Source organism: Bombus affinis, chromosome 4, assembly GCF_024516045.1.
Source record: "Bombus affinis isolate iyBomAffi1 chromosome 4, iyBomAffi1.2, whole genome shotgun sequence".
NCBI classification, from domain to species: domain Eukaryota; kingdom Metazoa; phylum Arthropoda; class Insecta; order Hymenoptera; family Apidae; genus Bombus; species Bombus affinis.
In genome coordinates, this window is record NC_066347.1 from 1,812,972 (window position 1) to 1,834,542 (window position 21,571).

General features: G+C 31.4%; 1 protein-coding gene and 1 long non-coding RNA gene across 51 annotated transcripts; one reads left to right on the plus strand and one right to left on the minus strand.

Moving 5' to 3' along the window:
- The first annotated feature begins 4,499 nt into the window (after positions 1-4,499).
- On the plus strand, positions 4,500-21,571 carry LOC126915303 (uncharacterized). 50 transcript variants are annotated; one of them, XR_007710131.1, is made up of 14 exons: positions 4,501-5,705; positions 5,779-5,937; positions 6,280-6,485; positions 7,176-7,621; positions 7,695-7,841; positions 7,913-8,067; positions 8,975-9,412; positions 9,484-9,638; positions 10,548-10,781; positions 12,319-12,526; positions 12,668-12,747; positions 20,566-20,692; positions 20,765-20,981; positions 21,143-21,571. XR_007710131.1 is itself a non-coding variant. In XM_050719875.1 (3 exons), the coding sequence occupies exons 1-3, from the start codon at positions 5,609-5,611 to the stop codon at positions 7,689-7,691; spliced, it is 309 nt and encodes a 102-aa protein (XP_050575832.1). In that variant the 5' UTR covers positions 4,500-5,608; the 3' UTR covers positions 7,692-7,714. The 50 variants fall into 50 exon arrangements, 1 of the variants encoding a protein (XP_050575832.1); XR_007710130.1 differs by lacking the exon at positions 12,668-12,747 and adding an exon at positions 14,241-14,320; XR_007710134.1 differs by having other exon boundaries at positions 12,319-12,521.
- On the minus strand, positions 17,305-21,198 carry LOC126915306 (uncharacterized). Its single transcript, XR_007710143.1, has 2 exons — positions 20,843-21,198; positions 17,305-17,382 (listed from the first exon to the last, which is right to left on the minus strand). It is a non-coding gene; the product is annotated as an uncharacterized LOC126915306 (long non-coding RNA).

Consider the following 21,571-nt stretch of genomic DNA (forward strand, 5'->3'; position numbering starts at 1 on the left):
CAACCCGTTTTAATTTATACGGATGTACTTTCTATCTAGATGGTTAGAAGGAGATGGCGACTAATGAATTGCAATTTCAAGGGAGCTCAACCGATGGTAATTCATCGTTATATCGAGAGACGCGACATTTACCTTCCTTTAATCCATCGTTTGCATCATTTCACGGAATAAGTAATTGCACAATAAAACTTATTCAAGGAAAGTTTATCCTTTGAAACTCATCGATTGTAATTCATCGACAGCAACCGCATTCTCTTCTTTCTATTAGAGGTAAAAGTACCGTAATATAAATTCGTTTCATTTATGTATATGGTGCATTTTCAATTTTATCATATTAAAATTCTATTTAATAGCAAACAAAATTAATATTTCAAGTATAAGTATTTGCAATACTCCATATTTCAAATATGATAATAATTTTATCGTTCTTTTGTACATCATAATACAACAGAATACGAAATTCTACAAAATTAAAAAAACGCAAATAATGATGCGTGCGTAGAGCGCGTATTTAAGCAGAAACTCGACCATAGGAAAGGATCGTAGCTGCAATATTCCGACAGTGGTCAAAGGCAAATATAGTCTGACAGTAGTTATAGTCAGGCTACACGGAATTTAAGATTCAACGAAAACTTTTTATTCATTTTAAAATTACTAGTCTTTGCTTGAGCATAATAAAAGCATAAAAGTAGTAAACAAACGTTTGATATTAATCAAATTGTTTAATTAAATTAGTGATTTTAAATTTTATTCCTGTTATTTACTTTGACTTGTATTAGTTATTATTTCTATATCGAACATCGTAAATTTTAAAATGTTGGTTTTGCTGTCCTAATTTTCAGATACATTTCAATATATTAGTTGATATTAGCCAAATATCGATTGAATAATAGGTTTAAATATAAAATTTGGCGTGATAATCTTTCTATGGGATAGTAAGAGAATTGAATTTTCCACCCCAACGAAATTAAATTAACTATTCACGAGGCATTAACCTCGCAATAGTAATCTTCTCTTCGCGTGGCACAAGCTGCAATATTGACTTCCATGGATATTAACTCTGATTCCATATAGCTACTGGCAATCGATAATTGGCCGAGGGTAAAATATTAACAGAATATTTATAAAGACTCTTGTAACGTACCAACGAATATGAGTAATAAAAATTTGGCGATAACAATTCATAACAATACAAGTACCGAGAAAATACAATTTTTACACGTATTTTAAAAAATTATTTAGGAATATAAAATATTATATGCGAAAAATTTTTTAAATCCCGAATACCGAGCTTATTCGTGTGAAAATTGAACTGAAATAGACTTTATCAAATAAACCTTCAAATATTCGAAACGTTTCCCCTTGAAATTACACTAACGAGAATGCGCCTTAATTTTCTGGCACAAAAATTTCCCAACATAAGGAATCATGTCGTTAAGTCGTTGACAATTTAATCTTTTAAATCGAATCACATTGAAAGTCCTTACCACAAGTAACACGTCTAGCGTTTGCCAAATCGCAAGAATGATCGTGCAAATAATATCTTCCTACCGTATACTTCCATCAGGCCAGAGAAATTACGAAGAGTCGATACCTATCTAAACCGATTGACATTCCTACAACCTCGATTCGTCTCCCTGACACGAATCGGCCATTAAATTGAATTATCAGCAAAATTAAATTTTTCTTCAACGACATTTTCTGGGTCTTCTTCAATTATTCCATCTCTGTCTTCGATTTTAATCTCAGATAAGGTCTTGATATTTATAGTCGTAAAATTTTGAAAACATTAAATAAATGGATTTTCTCAACATATAAATTTTACACAACATCGACTTTCTGGATAACGTCGAACTTATATTTTTCATGATAGATTTCAGCGTGAATTACTTTCCATTCATAGTGCATAAATTATAATGCTTCTTTATGCACATCGATACTGTCCACTTTATATTCATAAAGTCAACAGATGTAAGATAGAGACTGATGTTAATTGTTCATAATTACAAGCTGATATTGGACGAAAATTCCATCTTTGAAAGTTTGTTAGAAGAAACTTTGAAGTCTTTTTGCATTATTCGTGTTTTTTTTCCGTACTTTAATCATACCGCAATATCCGTAAAGCAGAAGTTTAACTTCTACTGAAATCGAGGCATAAAATCTGATCTATCTGACCGTGTAATTAAAAGTTTTAAAAATCGCCTCACTACCATGATAGCTAGGAACGGATTACTTTATTTTTAATCCCATCTTTCAGTTGTATTATCAAAGGAACAGATTAAAGCTATCTCTTATTATTTCCAAGATATTAAATTATTTTATAAGTTAAAACCTCGTTTATCTGTAATATATCGACGATATACTATTAAATATCTATACCTCAGAGTCCCTGGAGTTACTATTAAGATCTTTGAAGTTCTAAATCTGAGCTCACAGAATCTTCGAAGTACTAAAACACTTAGAGCTTACGATATTCGAACTCTAGGTTTACTGAAGGATTCTAGATCTTTCCCAGGATTTTTCGAAGTCTTCCTCACACATCAGACACATGAATTTCCAGATCTTAGATCAATATCTTTCCAGGCTTACCCAACCTGGATTTTTCCCAGTTTTATTACACGTGATAAATTTAAATATAAAGTTCTAAATTCATAACTCAACGATATTTGTAGCTCTGATATTAGGTTGACGCATACAAAATGTCGTTTCTTAAAATAAAATGTTTGCTACACGTGATTTCTTCGGAACATTAATCCATTTATTATTTATATTAATCAAAGTAATTTTGTTTCTAATTCGTTCTTCTTATGCTAATCCTATTCTACGATAAACAGTAGCAACTTCATCAGAGTTAACTATACCATCTTTCCATAGAACAAATATCGTAATTCCTTTTCGTGGCTGAACAGCGAAATCGTCGAATTTTCCAAACTGCTGGAATAGCTGTAAACAATTACGATGGCTGTAAAAACAAACAACAACAGAGGGATGAAATAGAAATCGGAACTCGATGGAATTTGTTACAAAGAAATATTCTATTTGCACCTGAAAATAAAAACAATTATTTCGACCAGATACGTGCTTTTTTTCTGTGAAAGCAGTCGTCCAGTATTAAACGGACTCTGCTTTACCGTTTTCTTCGCTATTAAAACGGCGTTGAATTATATAATTACCGAGATACTGGCAGCTAAGGAACGTTATACATTGTATGAAATCTCGAGAGAGTTGTAGCGTTGACGATGGCGAAGAGCGGCCGAGTTATTAGGCAGCGTAATTTCCGCCCGTCGCTTTTTGTGCATAAAAGAGGCGTTGAAGCTTAATGAAGTATATATATATATATAATAGTATGATATAAAATAATATCAGTGGTATAGTAATTACAAAATAATTGCAATTCTTATAAAATTGTACGCTACTACGTAAAAATATGTAGACATCTGTTTATTTTTAATAAAATGCAATTTAGTTGCAAAATTTGCAATTTAGTTGCAAAATCTTTTTACAAGATTTGGGGTTATTTTATTCTTTGCTAGAGGTGTCGTTAAACATGTTATATTTAATATGATGAAATTTATTTTTGAATGATAATCAAAATTTTGCCATTTATAAATATGAAATATTATGAAGCAGTTTTATTTAAGAAGTAACTAAGAAGTTCCTCGGTGTTATGGTAATTTAAAAAATACAATATTCTAAAGAAAAGGAAAATTTTCATTTCAGAATGATAGAATTTATGTGCGATAACTTCAACAGGGAACTTCCTTTCTGCTATGTATAACTTTCTAAATCTGGTCAACACCAAAATGAGAAACTATAAATCTTATACAATATTTGCCTTTTTCGCCTATCGAAAAGCACAATAATTCTGATTTGCAAGGATTTTTCTGCATTTATGCGTATCAAAATATGAGAACTAGTTTTTAAAAGTGATCATATTATCCTACTGTTTAAATTAACGATATATCAATTTTTTAAATAACAAAAATTTTGTATTATTAAAAAATTATTTAATAAAATGAAGACCCCATTGAACAATGTATTTATATTACGCATTTGTATAATTTTAAAAAGAATTTTTTGAACATTTTATTTTAAAAAATATACATATTCTTCAATTAGTTATTAAAGCTTTGAAGAACTATAAATTGAAGCATTTGAAATATAACTTTCTCGAAAGAAAACTTTAATTGCACCAATTTAGTTTAGTTTCTTCAAAACATTATATATTTCATAAAAAAAATTTGCATATGATTTAATGCATTGGTTTCGTTATGCTATAACTAAAATATGCTTGGGATCAAACCGTTGTACTTTCTTTATTTATAATTTCTTCTTGAAAATAACAACGTGAGTTCGTACTCGCTTTCCACATGCGGATGCGCCAGTTACAAAAGGGAGTAACTGAAGATTGTTCTAGATAGAGTCGATCGATATTTTTAGACGCTCATTTGTTTTCCCCAGTCTACGTAAGCGCATGATCAATAAAGTTTTTATTGATTCAGAGTGGTATAATAGATTTATCCGTGCAATATTGTAATAACTAATGTGATCCTATCTCCGAACATAAAAATAACAACAAATTACGGGCCTAGGTCCAACAATTAGTTATTATTTTTGTTAAAAATATTATTAATAGTAATAATATTGAGGGGTGCGGAAGGTAACCTAGAAATAAAAAGAAGGGATGCGTGATGAATGATTCAGTGTTGAATATCGTAAGGGCGCTTTATCAAATATATAATAATTGCTCGCATGATACATTTATCGAAAGAACATAAAAATTATAATACGTGGAAATTGCAAATGGAAGCGATACGTGGAAATTGCAAATGGAAGCGACACGAGGAAATTGCAAATGGAAGCGATACGTGGAAATTGCAAATGGAAGCGATACGTGGAAATTGCAAATGGAGGCGATACTCATCAAAGATGAATTGTGGAATAACGGTTCAATAATCAGACCTGAAACAGCGAATAAAGCCTCTTTATGGGATAAAATGAAGGTAAAGCCAAAGCCGATATTATTATTACCATGAATTCGAGTGAGCTATTTCATGCGAAGCATTGCAAAATTTCGCATGAAGTATGGAATAAATTGAAAGAGGTTTACGAATTCAAAGAACCCGCAAGAAAGGTTACGCTCCTAAAGCAATTATTATTCACGAAAATGTCCGGTAGTGAAAGTATGTCCGATCACTTGAATAATTTTTTCAGTCGCGTGGATAAATTAAAAGAAATGGATATTGTAGTCGCTGATTATTTATTGTTAACCCTATTATTATATAGCATGCCGAATACATACGAAAATTTTAGATGTGCGATCGAATCGCGGGATCACTTATCTACTCCAGATGCGCTTAAGGTAAAATTACTAAAAGAAGCTAATTCTCGTCATAATTCAAATGCTGTGCATGATCACCAGAAAGTTCTACAAGTGAAAGATCCAAATAAACACACGAGGTATGATAAAAATAGAAATTCTTCAAATAAAAATGGATTTACTAAAGCTAATAAAGTAAAACATATGGAATGTTTTTGCCACGAACGTGGACATAGGGCAAATCAATGCACGAAGAAGAACAATGTTTAAGTGCTTCCAGTATTAAGGATGAAGATAGTCGGTGACATAAACTGTTTTGAATCTATAGAGCAAATCAAAAATCAAAAGGTGAAATTAGCAAATGATGAGTTAGCTGAACATGAAGGTAAAGATACTGCAATATTATTTAGCTATATAAAAATAAATTTGCAAACTTTCAACTGGAAAACACATTTCAGAATTAAAAGCAAATTTAATCTCAGTATCAAAAGTAACAGCAAATGGAAAACCAATCGTATTTACAAATAAAATAGCTACCATAATGGCTAACGAGATTGTTATTTCTGTTAAGCATAGAAGGGATTTATATATTGTAGATGCAAAATCCAAATATGCTGGTATGGTATAGGAATATAAAAATAATAACATTTTTTTTTTTAAATAATTCATCTGCATACATGAAATACAAAACATCTCTGACATTTCCCAAATGCTAAATTTCTGTTTCCAATAATATTCATAATACCTTCTCTGAATTTAAATCCAAATAAAAAAAATGCTCTAATATTTTAATTATTGATAACAATCAGTAATGAGATTTAATTATTTTTATTTTAAATAAAAAAATTTCGTAACACAGTTCGTTAATATATATAATATTTATGATATATAATATATATAATATATCAATATATACATAATATATAGTATACTACAATGTACTGTTACGGAAATTACAGGCAATGTCAAAAACAGACCCTCGACAAAAATGGAGCTTTACAATGATAAATACCTACCAGATATGTCATGACGTTGATACCCTTCTCAATAACCGGGTAAAATTGCATCCATGTTCGTTGACAGATTAAACTGCGTTCCTAAAAGAGAGGCATCATGTTGCATCATGTCCCACGATACACATGTGGGATCTTCATCAGGCAGCACTGTAAATATTGTACGAGCAAACTTTAACAATTTTATGCAAATAACATCTGCCATGAGCGTTTCCCAAATGACATTCTGTTTCCATATTCCTTATACTCTGAATCTTCAACAGAGCTTAGCATAATTGCAAGCGATTTTTTATCATTGCCAACGTATATTCTGTAGCTTATTACAGTTACTGATGTTAATACTCGGACACAGAATTATCTTAATATTTGTTGCTTTGTAGAGATGTTCTAAATGTCAGGTTATATTCAGTTCTTTTCGAGAATATGAAGAATATTTCGAAAATATGAAAATATATTTATTGTCATTTGAAAATGCGTAAGAAATTTCGTAACACTAGGTATACGAGCGTTTCGTATATACCTATCTCTACGGGACCCGCCAAATTGACGGGCAAACGAAAATACGCATTTTTCATTAAAAAATCGACTTATTCAAATTAAATTTGAAAGGAACAATATTAGGTTTCACGTTTAAATAAATTATTAATAAATAAAAAGTCATCTTTTTAAATTATAACTAAAAAAATAACAATAACATTAACACTAGGTTTACGGGACTCGTCAATTTGACGGATTTCGAACTTCGAACGATCTCAAAAACCATAGCACCAATTTTAACCATTTTGCATCGTAAATTGATCATTTCATTTAAAGAATTTATGCATAAAATTATTTTTTCCTAGGCATTCTAATTTTTGAAATCTGTTAGTAATATATCTATCTCTACGAGAACCATCAAAATGACGGCTTAGCTGATTTCATAAACAATCTGTTTTTCAAAGATAGTGTGCAAAAGTTTCAGTTATCGTAGATATTTTCCATTATTGTCTCCACATATTGTAAGTACTTACAATAGGGTAATTGAATTTGGGCACAGAATTTTCTTATTTTGAACAATCCCCCTTTTCCAGCAATCATGAGAAAATCCAAAAGATATAATAAGATATTTAACAAAATTGTCAACATCAATGAAGATTGTTCTGAGAATACCTCCGGAGAAAATCAGTATGAATTAGGCCAATGCAAAGTTGACAATGAAAGTTCTGGATACATTGGAAGCAGAAAGATAGAAGGATATTCGGATAGTGAAGAGGAACACTTCCTGAAAGTGTGTCATAACAAGAAAAGGGTGTGTATTCTTTTTAGTTCTGTCTCCGAGGATGAAAGGACAAGCATTCCAAGCATACAGCAAAATGTAATAGGTGAAATTGAAATTGCAATTAATGGGACATAGTGCATAAAATTAAAAACAAGCGAATCTAGGGATAGGATGCCAAACATACAGGTGTATGAATAGAAGATAATTATAAACGTGTTCCAGAGATCATTGCTTTTTACAATAAAACAAAGTATGGTGTTGATCAAATATTTTTCAAGTATTTTTCCCTTCAAGTATTCTTCAATATTTTCGATTTGGCAGCGATAAACGCGTGGATACTATATAAAGAATGTACCAGATAGAAAATATCCAGAAAGGAATTCATTTTCTGTTTAGCCGAGGAATTAACTGGAGAAAACAAGGACAACATTTGCCAAAGAACAGACGCTTCATTCATGTCACATTCAACGTCAGAAGTGCGAAAAAGTTGCCAAGTGGATTATTGCAAAAAAATAGAAGTAATAATTATTGTTTATATTGCAAAAAAGATCGTATGCGGAAAATGCAGAAACAACATTCAGTATATTTGCAAAAAATGTGCTCAATAGATATGATTACCCTGTACCGTTAACTATATTGCTATTTTTTTAGTAATAATTTAAAAAAAAGACCTTATTTATTAATAATTTATTTAAATGTGAAGCCTAATATTCAGACTTAATTTGAATAGATCGATTTTTTAATGAAAAATGCGTATTTTCGTTTACTCGTCAATTTGTCGGGTCCCGTAGAGATAGTTATACTACATACAGATTTACAAAATTAGAAAGCCTAGGAAAAAATAATTTTATGTATAAATTCTTTGGATGAAATGATTAATTTAGGATGCAAAATAGCTAAAATTGGTGCTATGTTTTTTGAGATATTCAATTTCAAAGTTCGAAATCCATCAAACTAACGAGTCCCGTAAACCTAGTGTTAACACTGGGTTAACAATAACATTAATACTAGATTTACGGGACTCGTCAATTTGACGTATTTCGAACTTTGAAATGAAATATCTCAAAAGCCATAGCATAAATTTTAACCACTTTGCATCGTAAATTAATCATTTCATCTAAAGAATTTATTTTACACAAAATTATATTTTCCTAGGCTTTCTAATTTTTGAAATCTGTTAGTAATATATCTATCTCTACGAGAACCATCAAAATGACGGCTTAGCTGATTTCATAAACAATCTGTTTTTCAAAGATAGTGTGCAAAAGTTTCAGTTATCGTAGATATTTTACATTATTGTCTCCACATATTGTAAGTACTTACAATAGGGTAATTGAATTTGGGCACAGAATTTTCTTATTTTGAACAATCCCCCTTTTCCAGCAATCATGAGAAAATCCAAAAGATATAATAAGATATTTAACAAAATTGTCAACATCAATGAAGATTGTTCTGAGAATACCTCCGGAGAAAATCAGTATGAATTAGGCCAATGCAAAGTTGACAATGAAAGTTCTGGATACATTGGAAGCAGAAAGATAGAAGGATATTCGGATAGTGAAGAGGAACACTTCCTGAAAGTGTGTCATAACAAGAAAAGGGTGTGTATTCTTTTTAGTTCTGTCTCCGAGGATGAAAGGACAAGCATTCCAAGCATATAGCAAAATGTAATAGGTGAAATTGAAATTGCAATTAATGGGACATAGTGCATAAAACTAAAAACAAGCGAATCTAGGGATAGGATGCCAAACATACAGGTGTATGAATAGAAGATAATTATAAACGTGTTCCAGAGATCATTGCTTTTAACAATAAAACAAAGTATGGTGTTGATCAAATATTTTTCAAGTATTTTTCCCTTCAAGTATTCTTCAATATTTTCGATTTGGCAGCGATAAACGCGTGGATACTATATAAAGAATGTACCAGATAGAAAATATCCAGAAAGGAATTCATTTTCTGTTTAGCCGAGGAATTAACTGCAGAAAACAAGGACAACATTTGCCAAAGAACAGACGCTTCATTCCTGTCACATTCAACGTCAGAAGTGCGAAAAAGTTGCCAAGTGGATTATTGCAAAAAAATAGAAGTAATAATTATTGTTTATATTGCAAAAAAGATCGTATGCGGAAAATGCAGAAACAACATTCAGTATATTTGCAAAAAATGTGCTCAATAGATATGATTACCCTGTACCGTTAACTTTATTTTTATTTTTTTAGTAATAATTTACAAAACAGACTTTTTATTTGTTAATAATTTATTTAAACATGAAGCCTAATATTCAGACTTAATTTGAATAGATCGATTTTTTAATGAAAAATGCGTATTTTCGTTTACTCGTCAATTTGTCGGGTCCCGTAGAGATAGTTATACTACATACAGATTTACAAAATTAGAAAGCCTAGGAAAAAATAATTTTATGTATAAATTCTTTGGATGAAATGATTAATTTAGGATGCAAAATAGCTAAAATTGGTGCTATGTTTTTTGAGATATTCAATTTCAAAGTTCGAAATCCATCAAACTAACGAGTCCCGTAAACCTAGTGTTAACACTGGGTTAACAATAACATTAATACTAGATTTACGGGACTCGTCAATTTGACGTATTTCGAACTTTGAAATGAAATATCTCAAAAGCCATAGCATAAATTTTAACCACTTTGCATCGTAAATTAATCATTTCATCTAAAGAATTTATTTTACACAAAATTATATTTTCCTAGGCTTTCTAATTTTTGAAATCTGTTAGTAATATATCTATCTCTACGAGAACCATCAAAATGACGGCTTAGCTGATTTCATAAACAATCTGTTTTTCAAAGATAGTGTGCAAAAGTTTCAGTTATCGTAGATATTTTCCATTATTGTCTCCACATATTGTAAGTACTTACAATAGGGTAATTGAATTTGGGCACAGAATTTTCTTATTTTGAACAATCCCCCTTTTCCAGCAATCATGAGAAAATCCAAAAGATATAATAAGATATTTAACAAAATTGTCAACATCAATGAAGATTGTTCTGAGAATACCTCCGGAGAAAATCAGTATGAATTAGGCCAATGCAAAGTTGACAATGAAAGTTCTGAATACATTGGAAGCAGAAAGATAGAAGGATATTCGGATAGTGAAGAGGAACACTTCCTGAAAGTGTGTCATAACAAGAAAAGGGTGTGTATTCTTTTTAGTTCTGTCTCCGAGGATGAAAGGACAAGCATTCCAAGCATATAGCAAAATGTAAAAGGTGAAATTGAAATTGCAATTAATGGGACATAGTGCATAAAACTAAAAACAAGCGAATCTAGGGATAGGACGCCAAACATACAGGTGTATGAATAGAAGATAATTATAAACGTGTTCCAGAGACCATTGCTTTTTACAATAAAACAAAGTATGGTGTTGATCAAATATTTTTCAAGTATTTTTCCCTTCAAGTATTCTTCAATATTTTCGATTTGGCAGCGATAAACGCGTGGATACTATATAAAGAATGTACCAGATCGAAAATATCCGGAAAGGAATTCATTTTTTGTTTAGCCGAGGAATTAACTGGAGAAAACAAGGACAACATTTGCCAAAGAACAGACGCTTCATTCCTGTCACATTCAACGTCAGAAGTGCGAAAAAGTTGCCAAGTGGATTATTGCAAAAAAGATCGTATGCGGAAAATGCAGAAACAACATTCAGTATATTTGCAAAAAATGTGCTCAATAGATATGATTACCCTGTACCGTTAACTATATTGTTATTTTTTTAGTAATAATTTAAAAAAAAGACTTTATTTATTAATAATTTATTTAAACGTGAAGCCTAATATTCAGATTTAATTTGAATAGATCGATTTTTTAATGAAAAATGCGTATTTTCGTTTACTCGTCAATTTGTCGGGTCTCGTAGAGATAGTTATACTACATACAGATTTAAAAAATTAGAAAGCCTAGGAAAAAATAACTTTATGTATAAATTCTTTGGATGAAATGATTAATTTAGGATGCAAAATAGCTAAAATTGGTGCTATGGTTTTTGAGATATTCAATTTCAAAGTTCGAAATCCGTCAAACTAACGAGTCCCATAAACCTAGTGTTAATACTGGGTTAACAATAACATTAATACTAGATTTACGAGACTCGTCAATTTGACGGATTTCGAACTTTGAAATGAAATATCTCAAAAACCATAGCATAAATTTTAACCATTTTGCATCATAAATTAATCATTTCATCTAAAGAATTTATTTTACACAACATTATATTTTCCTAGGCTTTCTAATTTTTGAAATCTGTTTGTAGTATATCCATCTCTACGAGACCCATCAAAATGACGGCTTAACTGATTTCATAAACAATCTGTTTTTCAAAGATAGTGTGCAAAAGTTTCAGTTATCGTAGATATTTCCCATTATTGTCTCCACTTATTGTAAGTATTTACAATAGGGTAATTGAATTTGGGCACAGAATATTCTTATTTTGAACAATCCCCCTTTTCCAGCAATCATGATTAAATCCAAAAGATATAATAAGATATTTAACAAAATTGTCAACATCAATGAAGATTGTTCTGAGGATACCTCCGAAGAAGATGAGCATGAATTAGGCCAATTGAAAGTTGACAATGAAAGTTCTGATTACATTGGAAGCAGAAAGATAGAAGGATATTCGGATAAGGAAGAGGAACACTTCCTTAAAGTGTGTCATAACAAGAAAAGGGTGTGTATTCTTTTTAGTTCTGTCTCCGAGGATGAAAGGACAAGCATTCCAAGCATATAGCAAAATGTATAAGGTGAAATTGAAATTGCAATTAATGGGACATAGTGCATAAAACTAAAAACAAGCGAATCTAGGGATAGGACGCCAAACATACAGGTGTATGAATAGAAGATAATTATAAACGTGTTCCAGAGACCATTGCTTTTTACAATAAAACAAAGTATGGTGTTGATCAAATATTTTTCAAGTATTTTTCCCTTCAAGTATTCTTCAATATTTTCGATTTGGCAGCGATAAACGCGTGGATACTATATAAAGAATGTACCAGATCGAAAATATCCGGAAAGGAATTCATTTTTTGTTTAGCCGAGGAATTAACTGGAGAAAACAAGGACAACATTTGCCAAAGAACAGACGCTTCATTCATGTCACATTCAACGTCAGAAGTGCGAAAAAGTTGCCAAGTGGATTATTGCAAAAAAATTGAAGTAATAATTATTGTTTATATTGCAAAAAAGATCGTATGCGGAAAATGCAGAAACAACATTCAGTATATTTGCAAAAAATGTGCTCAATAGATATGATTACCCTGTACCGTTAACTTTATTTTTATTTTTTTAGTAATAATTTACAAAACAGACTTTTTATTTGTTAATAATTTATTTAAACATGAAGCCTAATATTCAGACTTAATTTGAATAGATCGATTTTTTAATGAAAAATGCGTATTTTCGTTTACTCGTCAATTTGTCGGGTCCCGTAGAGATAGTTATACTACATACAGATTTAAAAAATTAGAAAGCCTAGGAAAAAATAATTTTATGTATAAATTCTTTGGATGAAATGATTAATTTAGGATGCAAAATAGCTAAAATTGGTGCTATGGTTTTTGAGATATTCAATTTCAAAGTTCGAAATCCGTCAAACTAACGAGTCCCATAAACCTAGTGTTAACACTGGGTTAACAATAACATTAATACTAGATTTACGGGACTCGTCAATTTGACGGATTTCGAACTTTGAAATGAAATATCTCAAAAGCCATAGCATAAATTTTAACCACTTTGCATTGTAAATTAATCATTTCATCTAAAGAATTTATTTTACACAAAATTATATTTTCCTAGGCTTTCTAATTTTTGAAATCTGTTTGTAGTATATCCATCTCTACGAGACCCATCAAAATGACGGCTTAACTGATTTCATAAACAATCTGTTTTTCAAAGATAATGTGCAAAAGTTTCAGTTATCGTAGATATTTCCCATTATTGTCTCCACTTATTGTAAGTACATACAATAGGGTAGTTGAATTTGGGCACAGAATATTCTTATTTTGAACAATCCCCCTTTTCCAGCAATCATGATTAAATCCAAAAGATATAATAAGATATTTAACAAAATTGTCAACATCAATGAAGATTGTTCTGAGGATACCTCCGAAGAAGATGAGCATGAATTAGGCCAATTGAAAGTTGACAATGAAAGTTCTGATTACATTGGAAGCAGAAAGATAGAAGGATATTCGGATAAGGAAGAGGAACACTTCCTGAAAGTGTGTCATAACAAGAAAAGGGTGTGTATTCTTTTTAGTTCTGCCTCCGAGGATGAAAGGACAAGCATACCAAGCATATCGCAAAATGTAATAGGTGAAATTGAAATTGCAATTAATGGGACGTAGTGCATAAAACTAAAAGCAAGCGAATCTATGGATAGGATGTCAAACATACAGGTGTATGAATAGAAGATAATTATAAACGTGTTCCAGAGACCATTGCTTTTTACAATAAAACAAAGTATGGTGTTGATCAAATATTTTTCAAGTATTTTTCCCTTCAAGTATTCTTCAATATTTTCGATTTGGCAGCGATAAACGCGTGGATACTATATAAAGAATGTACCAGATAGAAAATATCCGGAAAGGAATTCATTTTCTGTTTAGCCGAGGAATTAACTGGAGAAAACAAGGACAACATTTGCCAAAGAACAGACGCTTCATTCCTGTCACATTCAACGTCAGAAGTGCGAAAAAGTTGCCAAGTGGATTATTGCAAAAAAATAGAAGTAATAATTATTGTTTATATTGCAAAAAAGATCGTATGCGGAAAATGCAGAAACAACATTCAGTATATTTGCAAAAAATGTGCTCAATAGATATGATTAGTCTGTACCGTTAACTTTATTTTTATTTTTTTAGTAATAATTTACAAAACAGACTTTTTATTTGTTAATAATTTATTTAAACATGAAGCCTAATATTCAGACTTAATTTGAATAGATCGATTTTTTAATGAAAAATGCGTATTTTCGTTTACTCGTCAATTTGTCGGGTCCCGTAGAGATAGTTATACTACATACAGATTTAAAAAATTAGAAAGCCTAGGAAAAAATAATTTTATGTATAAATTCTTTGGATGAAATGATTAATTTAGGATGCAAAATAGCTAAAATTGGTGCTATGGTTTTTGAGATATTCAATTTCAAAGTTCGAAATCCGTCAAACTAACGAGTCCCATAAACCTAGTGTTAACACTGGGTTAACAATAACATTAATACTAGATTTACGGGACTCGTCAATTTGACGGATTTCGAACTTTGAAATGAAATATCTCAAAAACCATAGCATAAATTTTAACCATTTTGCATCGTAAATTAATCATTTCATCTAAAGAATTTATTTTACACAAAATTATATTTTCCTAGGCTTTCTAATTTTTGAAATCTGTTTGTAGTATATCCATCTCTACGAGACCCATCAAAATGACGGCTTAGCTGATTTCATAAACAATCAGTTTTTCAAAGATAGTGTGCAAAAGTTTCAGTTATCGTAGACATTTTCCATTATTGTCTCCACTTATTGTAAGTATTTACAATAGGATAATTGAATTTGGGCACAATATTTTCTTATTTTGAACAATCCCCCTTTTCCAGCAATCATGATTAAATCCAAAAGATATAATAAGATATTTAACAAAATTGTCAACATCAATGAAGATTGTTCTAAGGATACCTCCGAAGAAGATGAGCATGAATTAGGCTAAAGAGAAGCTAACAATAAAAGCTTTGAATACATTAAAAGTGGGAAGATAGAAGGATCTTCGGATAGTGAAGAGGTACACCTCTTGAAAGTGTGTCGTTACAAGAAAAGGGTGCGTATTCTTTTTAGTTCTGACTCCGAGCATTCCAAGCATATTGCAAAATGTAATAGGTGAGATTGAAATTGCAATTGATTGGATATAGTGCATAAAACTAAAAGCAAGCGAATCTAGGAATAGTTCGCCCGTTCATATGATATTCAATTATATTGCAGAATCTACTGGCTATGCTAAGAGAAATATTATATCGGGTTATGTAACTAGTGCTTTCGAATTAATAATTGACAGACACATAATGGAACACGGAAACGATTGCACCGAAACCGAGGCGCATCGAGTTTTGAAGAAGGACTGGACAATCACAGTTGCTGAGTCGCGTAGTTTTCTAGGAATTCTATATATCCGGTGCGCATATGAAGCGAGATCAATGAAAGCCTCTGAAAGATTACAAACAGATAAAGTTGCGCTGCTATCCGAAATATGGAACAGATTTATAAGTAATAGCCAGGCCTGTTACAAGCCATATGAAAATATCTCAGTAGATGTAGAATTATTTCCAACGAAAGCCTGATGCAGGTTTATGCAATATATATCGAATATGCCTCGTAAATGTGGCATTAAGTTTTGGTTAGCACTTGACGTCTAAACAAAATATATTTTGAATGACTTCCCTTATATGGGAAAAGATGAAACTCGATGCTCAAGAGAAAAAAGGAAAAGATGACATTGTTTTCCTCAAATTTATATAAATCAGAAAACTGCACACTTACTGTGTATAAAAGTAAACCTAAAGCAAAAGTCCTCCTTCTAAGCACCAAACATACAGGTGTATGAATAGAAGATAATTATAAACGTGTTCCAGAAACCATTGCTTTTTACAATAAAACAAAGTATGGTGTTGATCAAATATTTTTCAAGTATTTTTCCCTTCAAGTATTTTTCAATATTTTCGATTTGGCAGCGATAAACGCGTGGATACTATATAAAGAGTGTACCAGATTGAATATATCCAGAAAGTAATTCATTTTTTGTTTAGCCGAGCAATTAACTGGAGAAAACAAAGACAACATTTGCCAAAGTTCAGACACTTCTTTTCTGTCACCTTTAACGTCAGAAGTGCGAAAAAGTTGCCAAGTGGGTTATTGGAAAAAAATAGAAGTAATAATTATTGTTTATATTGCAAAAAAGATCATATGCGGAAAATGCAGAAACAACATTCAGTATATTTGCAAAAAATGTGCTCAATAGAAATGATTAGTCTGTACCGTTAACTTTATTTTTATTTTTTTAGTAATAATTTACAAAACAGACTTTTTATTTGTTAATAATTTATTTAAACATGAAGCCTAATATTCAGACTTAATTTGAATAGGTCGATTTCTTTATGAAAAATGCGTATTTTCGTTTACCCGTCAATTTAACGGGTCCCGTAGAGATAGGTATACTACATACAGAATTAAAAAATTAGAAAGCCTAGGAAAAAATAATTTTGTGTATAAGTTCTTTGTGTTAACACTGGGTTAACAATAACATTAACACTAGATTTACGGGACGCGTCAATTTGACGAATTTCGAACTTTGAAATGAAATATCTCAAAGACCACAGCATCAATTTTAACAATTTTGCATCGTAAATTAATCATTTCATCTAAAGAATTTATGCACAATATTATTTTTTCCTAAGCTTTCTAATTTTTGAAATCTGTTTGTAGTATATCTATTTCTACGAGACCCATCAAAATGAAGGCTTAACTGATTTCATAAACAATCCGTTTTTCAAAGATAGTGTGCAAAAGTTTCAGTTATCGTAGATATTTCCCATTATTGTCTCCACTTCTTGTAAGTATGTACAATAGGATAATTGAATTTGAGCGCAATATTTTCTTATTTTGAACAATCTCCCTTTTCTAGCAATCATGAGTAAATTCAAGAGATATAATAAGATATTGGACAAAATGTCAACATCAATGAAGATTGTTCTGAGGATACCTCCGAAGAAGATGAGAATGAATTAAGCCAAAGAGAAGCTAACAGTAAAAGCTTTGAATACATTGAAAGTGGAAAGATAGAAGGATCTGCGGATAGTGAAGAGGTACATCTCTTGAAAGTGTGTCGTTACAAGAAAAGGGTGCGTATTCTTTTTAGTTCTGACTCCGAGCATTCCAAGCATATCGCAAAATGTAATAGGTGAAATTGAAATTGCAATTAACAGGACATAATGCATAAAACTGAAAGCAGGCGAATCTAGGGATAGAATGCCCGTTCATATGATATTCAATTATATTGCAGGGTCTACTGGCTATGCTAAGAGAAATATTATATCGGGTTATGTAACTAGTGCTTTCGAATTAATAATTGACAGACACATAATGGAACACGGAAACGATTGCACCGAAACCGAGGCGCATCGAGTTTTGAAAAAGGACTGGACAATCACAGTTGCTGAGTTGGAAGTTTTCTAGGAATTCTATATATCCGGTGCGCATATGAAGCGAGATCATTGAAAGCCTATGAAAGATTACAAACAGATAAATTTGCGCTGCTATCCGAAATATGGAACAGATTTACAAGTAATAGCCATGCCTGTTACAAGCCATAGGAAAATATCTCAGTAGATGAACAAATATTTCCAACGAAAGCCTGATGTAGGTTTATGCAATATATACCGAATAAGCCTCGTAAATGTGGCATTAAGTTTTGGTTAGCAGTTGACGTCCAAACAAAATATATTTTGAATGGCTTCCCTTATATGGGAAAAGATGAAACTCGATGCTCAAGAGAAAAAGTGAAAAGATGACATTGTTTTCCTCAAATTTATATAAATCAAAAAACTGCACACTTACTGTGTATAAAAGTAAACCTAAAGTAAAAGTCCTCCTTCTATGCACCAAACATACAGGTGTACGAATAGAAGATAGCTATAAACGTGTTCCAGAAACCATTGCTTTTTACAATAAAACAAAGTATGGTGTTGACCAAATGGCATGCAAATATAGCGTGACAGCAAGGAGTTTCCGATGGCCCCTTCAAGTATTTTTCAATATTTTCGATTTGGCAGCGATAAACGCGTGTATACTATATAAAGAGTGTACCAGATCGAATATATCCAAAAAGTTATTCATTTTTTGTTTACCCGAGGAATTAACTGGAGAAAACAAAGACAACATTTGCCAAAGATCAGACGCTTCATTTCTGTCACCTTCAACGTTAGAAGTGCGAAAAAGTTGCCAAGTGGGTTATTGGAAAAAAATAGAAGTAATAATTATTGTTTATATTGCAAAAAAGATCGTATGCGGAAAATGCAGAAACAACATTCAATATATTTGCAAAAAATGTGCTCAATAGATATGATTAGTCTGTACCGTTAACTTTATTTTTATTTTTTTAGTAATAATTTACAAAACAGACTTTTTATTTGTTAATAATTTATTTATACATGAAGCCTAATATTCAGACTTAATTTGAATAGATCGATTTTTTAATGAAAAATGCGTATTTTCGTTTACCCGTCAATTTGACGGGTCCCGTAGAGATAGTTATACTATATACAGATTTAAAGAATTAGAAAGCCTAGGAAAAAATAATTTTGTGTATAAATTCTTTGGATGAAATGATTAATTTACGATGCAAAATGGCTAAAATTGGTGCTATGGTTTTTGAGATATTTCATTTCAAAGTTCGAAATCCGTCAAATTGACGAGTCCCGTAAACCTAGTGTTAATATCGTTTAATTATATGTGCAATAGATTTTTAACAAAAACACAGGTTCTCCTTTTTGTTTTATGAATTCGATGTCTTTATATTTTCTAACGATATCTGCTATAAATGATACTAATAATCGTGCAGGTTCATGATAAGTTTTAAACATTAATTAATAAATTACAAGTCGTTTCTTATCTAAACTATAAACAAAACTTACATTATTCTTTCCTTTCGTGTCTTTCTTGTGTATTTTATGATTTTAGAATGATTCAAACAAAATCTCAAGTCGAAAAGCCATTTATCATCTACGTAATAATCTAATATTGTAAAAATATTTCTAACTGTATATGCTATTTGAATTATTATATGCTACTATATATAATTATAAGCTGCTTGAATTAGACTCTCGATGGAAGTTAATTCAATCAAAATAAAAGAAATTTTTTCGATTAAATCATTCCACGACGAATCGTTTCACGCTGTTTAGTATAAGATTGGAATTATTTCCAAACTAGTTCCTCTTTCAAAAATTACCAATATGGAAAAATTGTACCGTGTTGATTTTTTCAGGACAACTTCAGATTCTGCACGAAGTTCTCGCGTCGCCTTAAGGATCGACCCGTGTTCAATTTCGTCGACGATTCCATAGCTGCGAAGGATTATGGTCATTGGCCGGATAATGGAGCGACAACAACTGGAAATTCCAAGTTTTCGAAATATTGCCGAGGAACGCGTTCTTCTCGCAATAACGGCGAAGTCAATTTCGAGTTTGATAGGAAGAACGTGTGATAGCAGATAAAAGCCGAGGTGGAACTTCACGAAGAGATGAAAGTTAGCAGTAACGTTAAAAAAGAATCGTTTGTGGGGAAGGTCCCCGTTTGAAAACGCGGGATGAAAGGAAATTCGTGTAGGTGTTGGAAAATGATAAAAAATGTAAGAAGGGTGAAAAGTTAACTTTACTGTAACATTTCTGAAGAATTGTTTGTCCCTCTTTAAATTTAGGGACAGTGATAGTAGTTTATTTTATAGTTTATCTTGTTATTTTCCGTTTGTTGTTATATTGACAAATTTTATTTTCTATTAACATTAAGTTTACGGGCGTTTCGTACATACCTATCTCTACGGGACCCGCCAAATTGACGAGTAAACGAAAATACGCATTTTTCATTAAAAAATCGATTTATTCAAATTAAGTCTGAAAGGAACAATATTAGGCTTCCCGTTTAAATAAATTATTAATAAATAAAAAATCTTTTTTTTAAATTATCACTAAAAAAAATAACGATAACATTAACACTAGGTTTACGGGACCCGCCTATTTGAAAGATTTTGAACTTCGAAATGAAATATCTCAAAAACCATAGCATTAATTTTAACTATTTTGCATCGTAAATTAATCATTTCATCTAAAGAATTTATGCACAAAATTATTTTTTCCTAGGCTTTCTAATTTTTGAAATTTGTTTGTAGTATATCTATCTCTAGGAGACCCATCAAATTGACGGCTTAGCTGATTTCATAAACAATCTCTTTTTCAAAGATAGTGTGCAAAAGTTTCAGTTATCGTAGACATTTTCCATTATTGTCTCCACCTATTGTAAGTATTTACAATAGGATAATTGAATTCGGGCACAATATTTTCTTATTTTGAACAATCCCCCTTTTTTAGCAATCATTAGTAAATTCAAGAGATATAATAAGATATTGGACAAAATGTCAACATCAATGAAGATTGTTCAGAGGATACCTCCGAAGAAGATCAGTATGAATTAGGCCAAAGAGAAGCTAACAGTAAAAGCTTTGAATACATTAAAAGTGGAAAGATAGAAGGATCTTCGGATAGTGAAGAGGTACATCTCTTGAAAGTGTGTCGTAACAAGAAAAGGGTGCGTATTCTTTTTAGTTTTGACTTCGAGCATTCCAAGCATATCGCAAAATGTAATAAGTGAAATTGAAATTGCAATTGACGGGACATAGTGCATAAAACTAAAAGCAAGCGAATCTAGGGATAGGACGCCCGTTCATATGATATTCAATTATATTGCAGGGTCTACTGGCTATGCTAAGAGAAATATTATATCGGGTTATGTAACTAGTACTTTCAAATTCATAATTGACAGACACATAATGGAACACGGAAACGATTGCACCGAAACCGAGGCGCATCGATTTTTGAAAAGGGACTGGACAATCACAGTTGCTGAGTTGCGTAGTTTTCTACGAATTCTATATACTCGGGGCGCATATGAAGCGAGATCATTGAAAGCCTTGGAAAGATTACAAACAGATAAATTTGCGCTGATATCCGAAATATGGAACGGATTTAGAAGTAATAGCCAGGCCTGTTACAAGCCATATGAAAATATCTCAGTAGATGAACAATTATTTCCAACGAAAGCCTGATGCAGGTTTACGCAATATATACCGAATAAGCCTCGTAAATTTGGCATTAAGTTTTGATTAGTACTTGACGTCC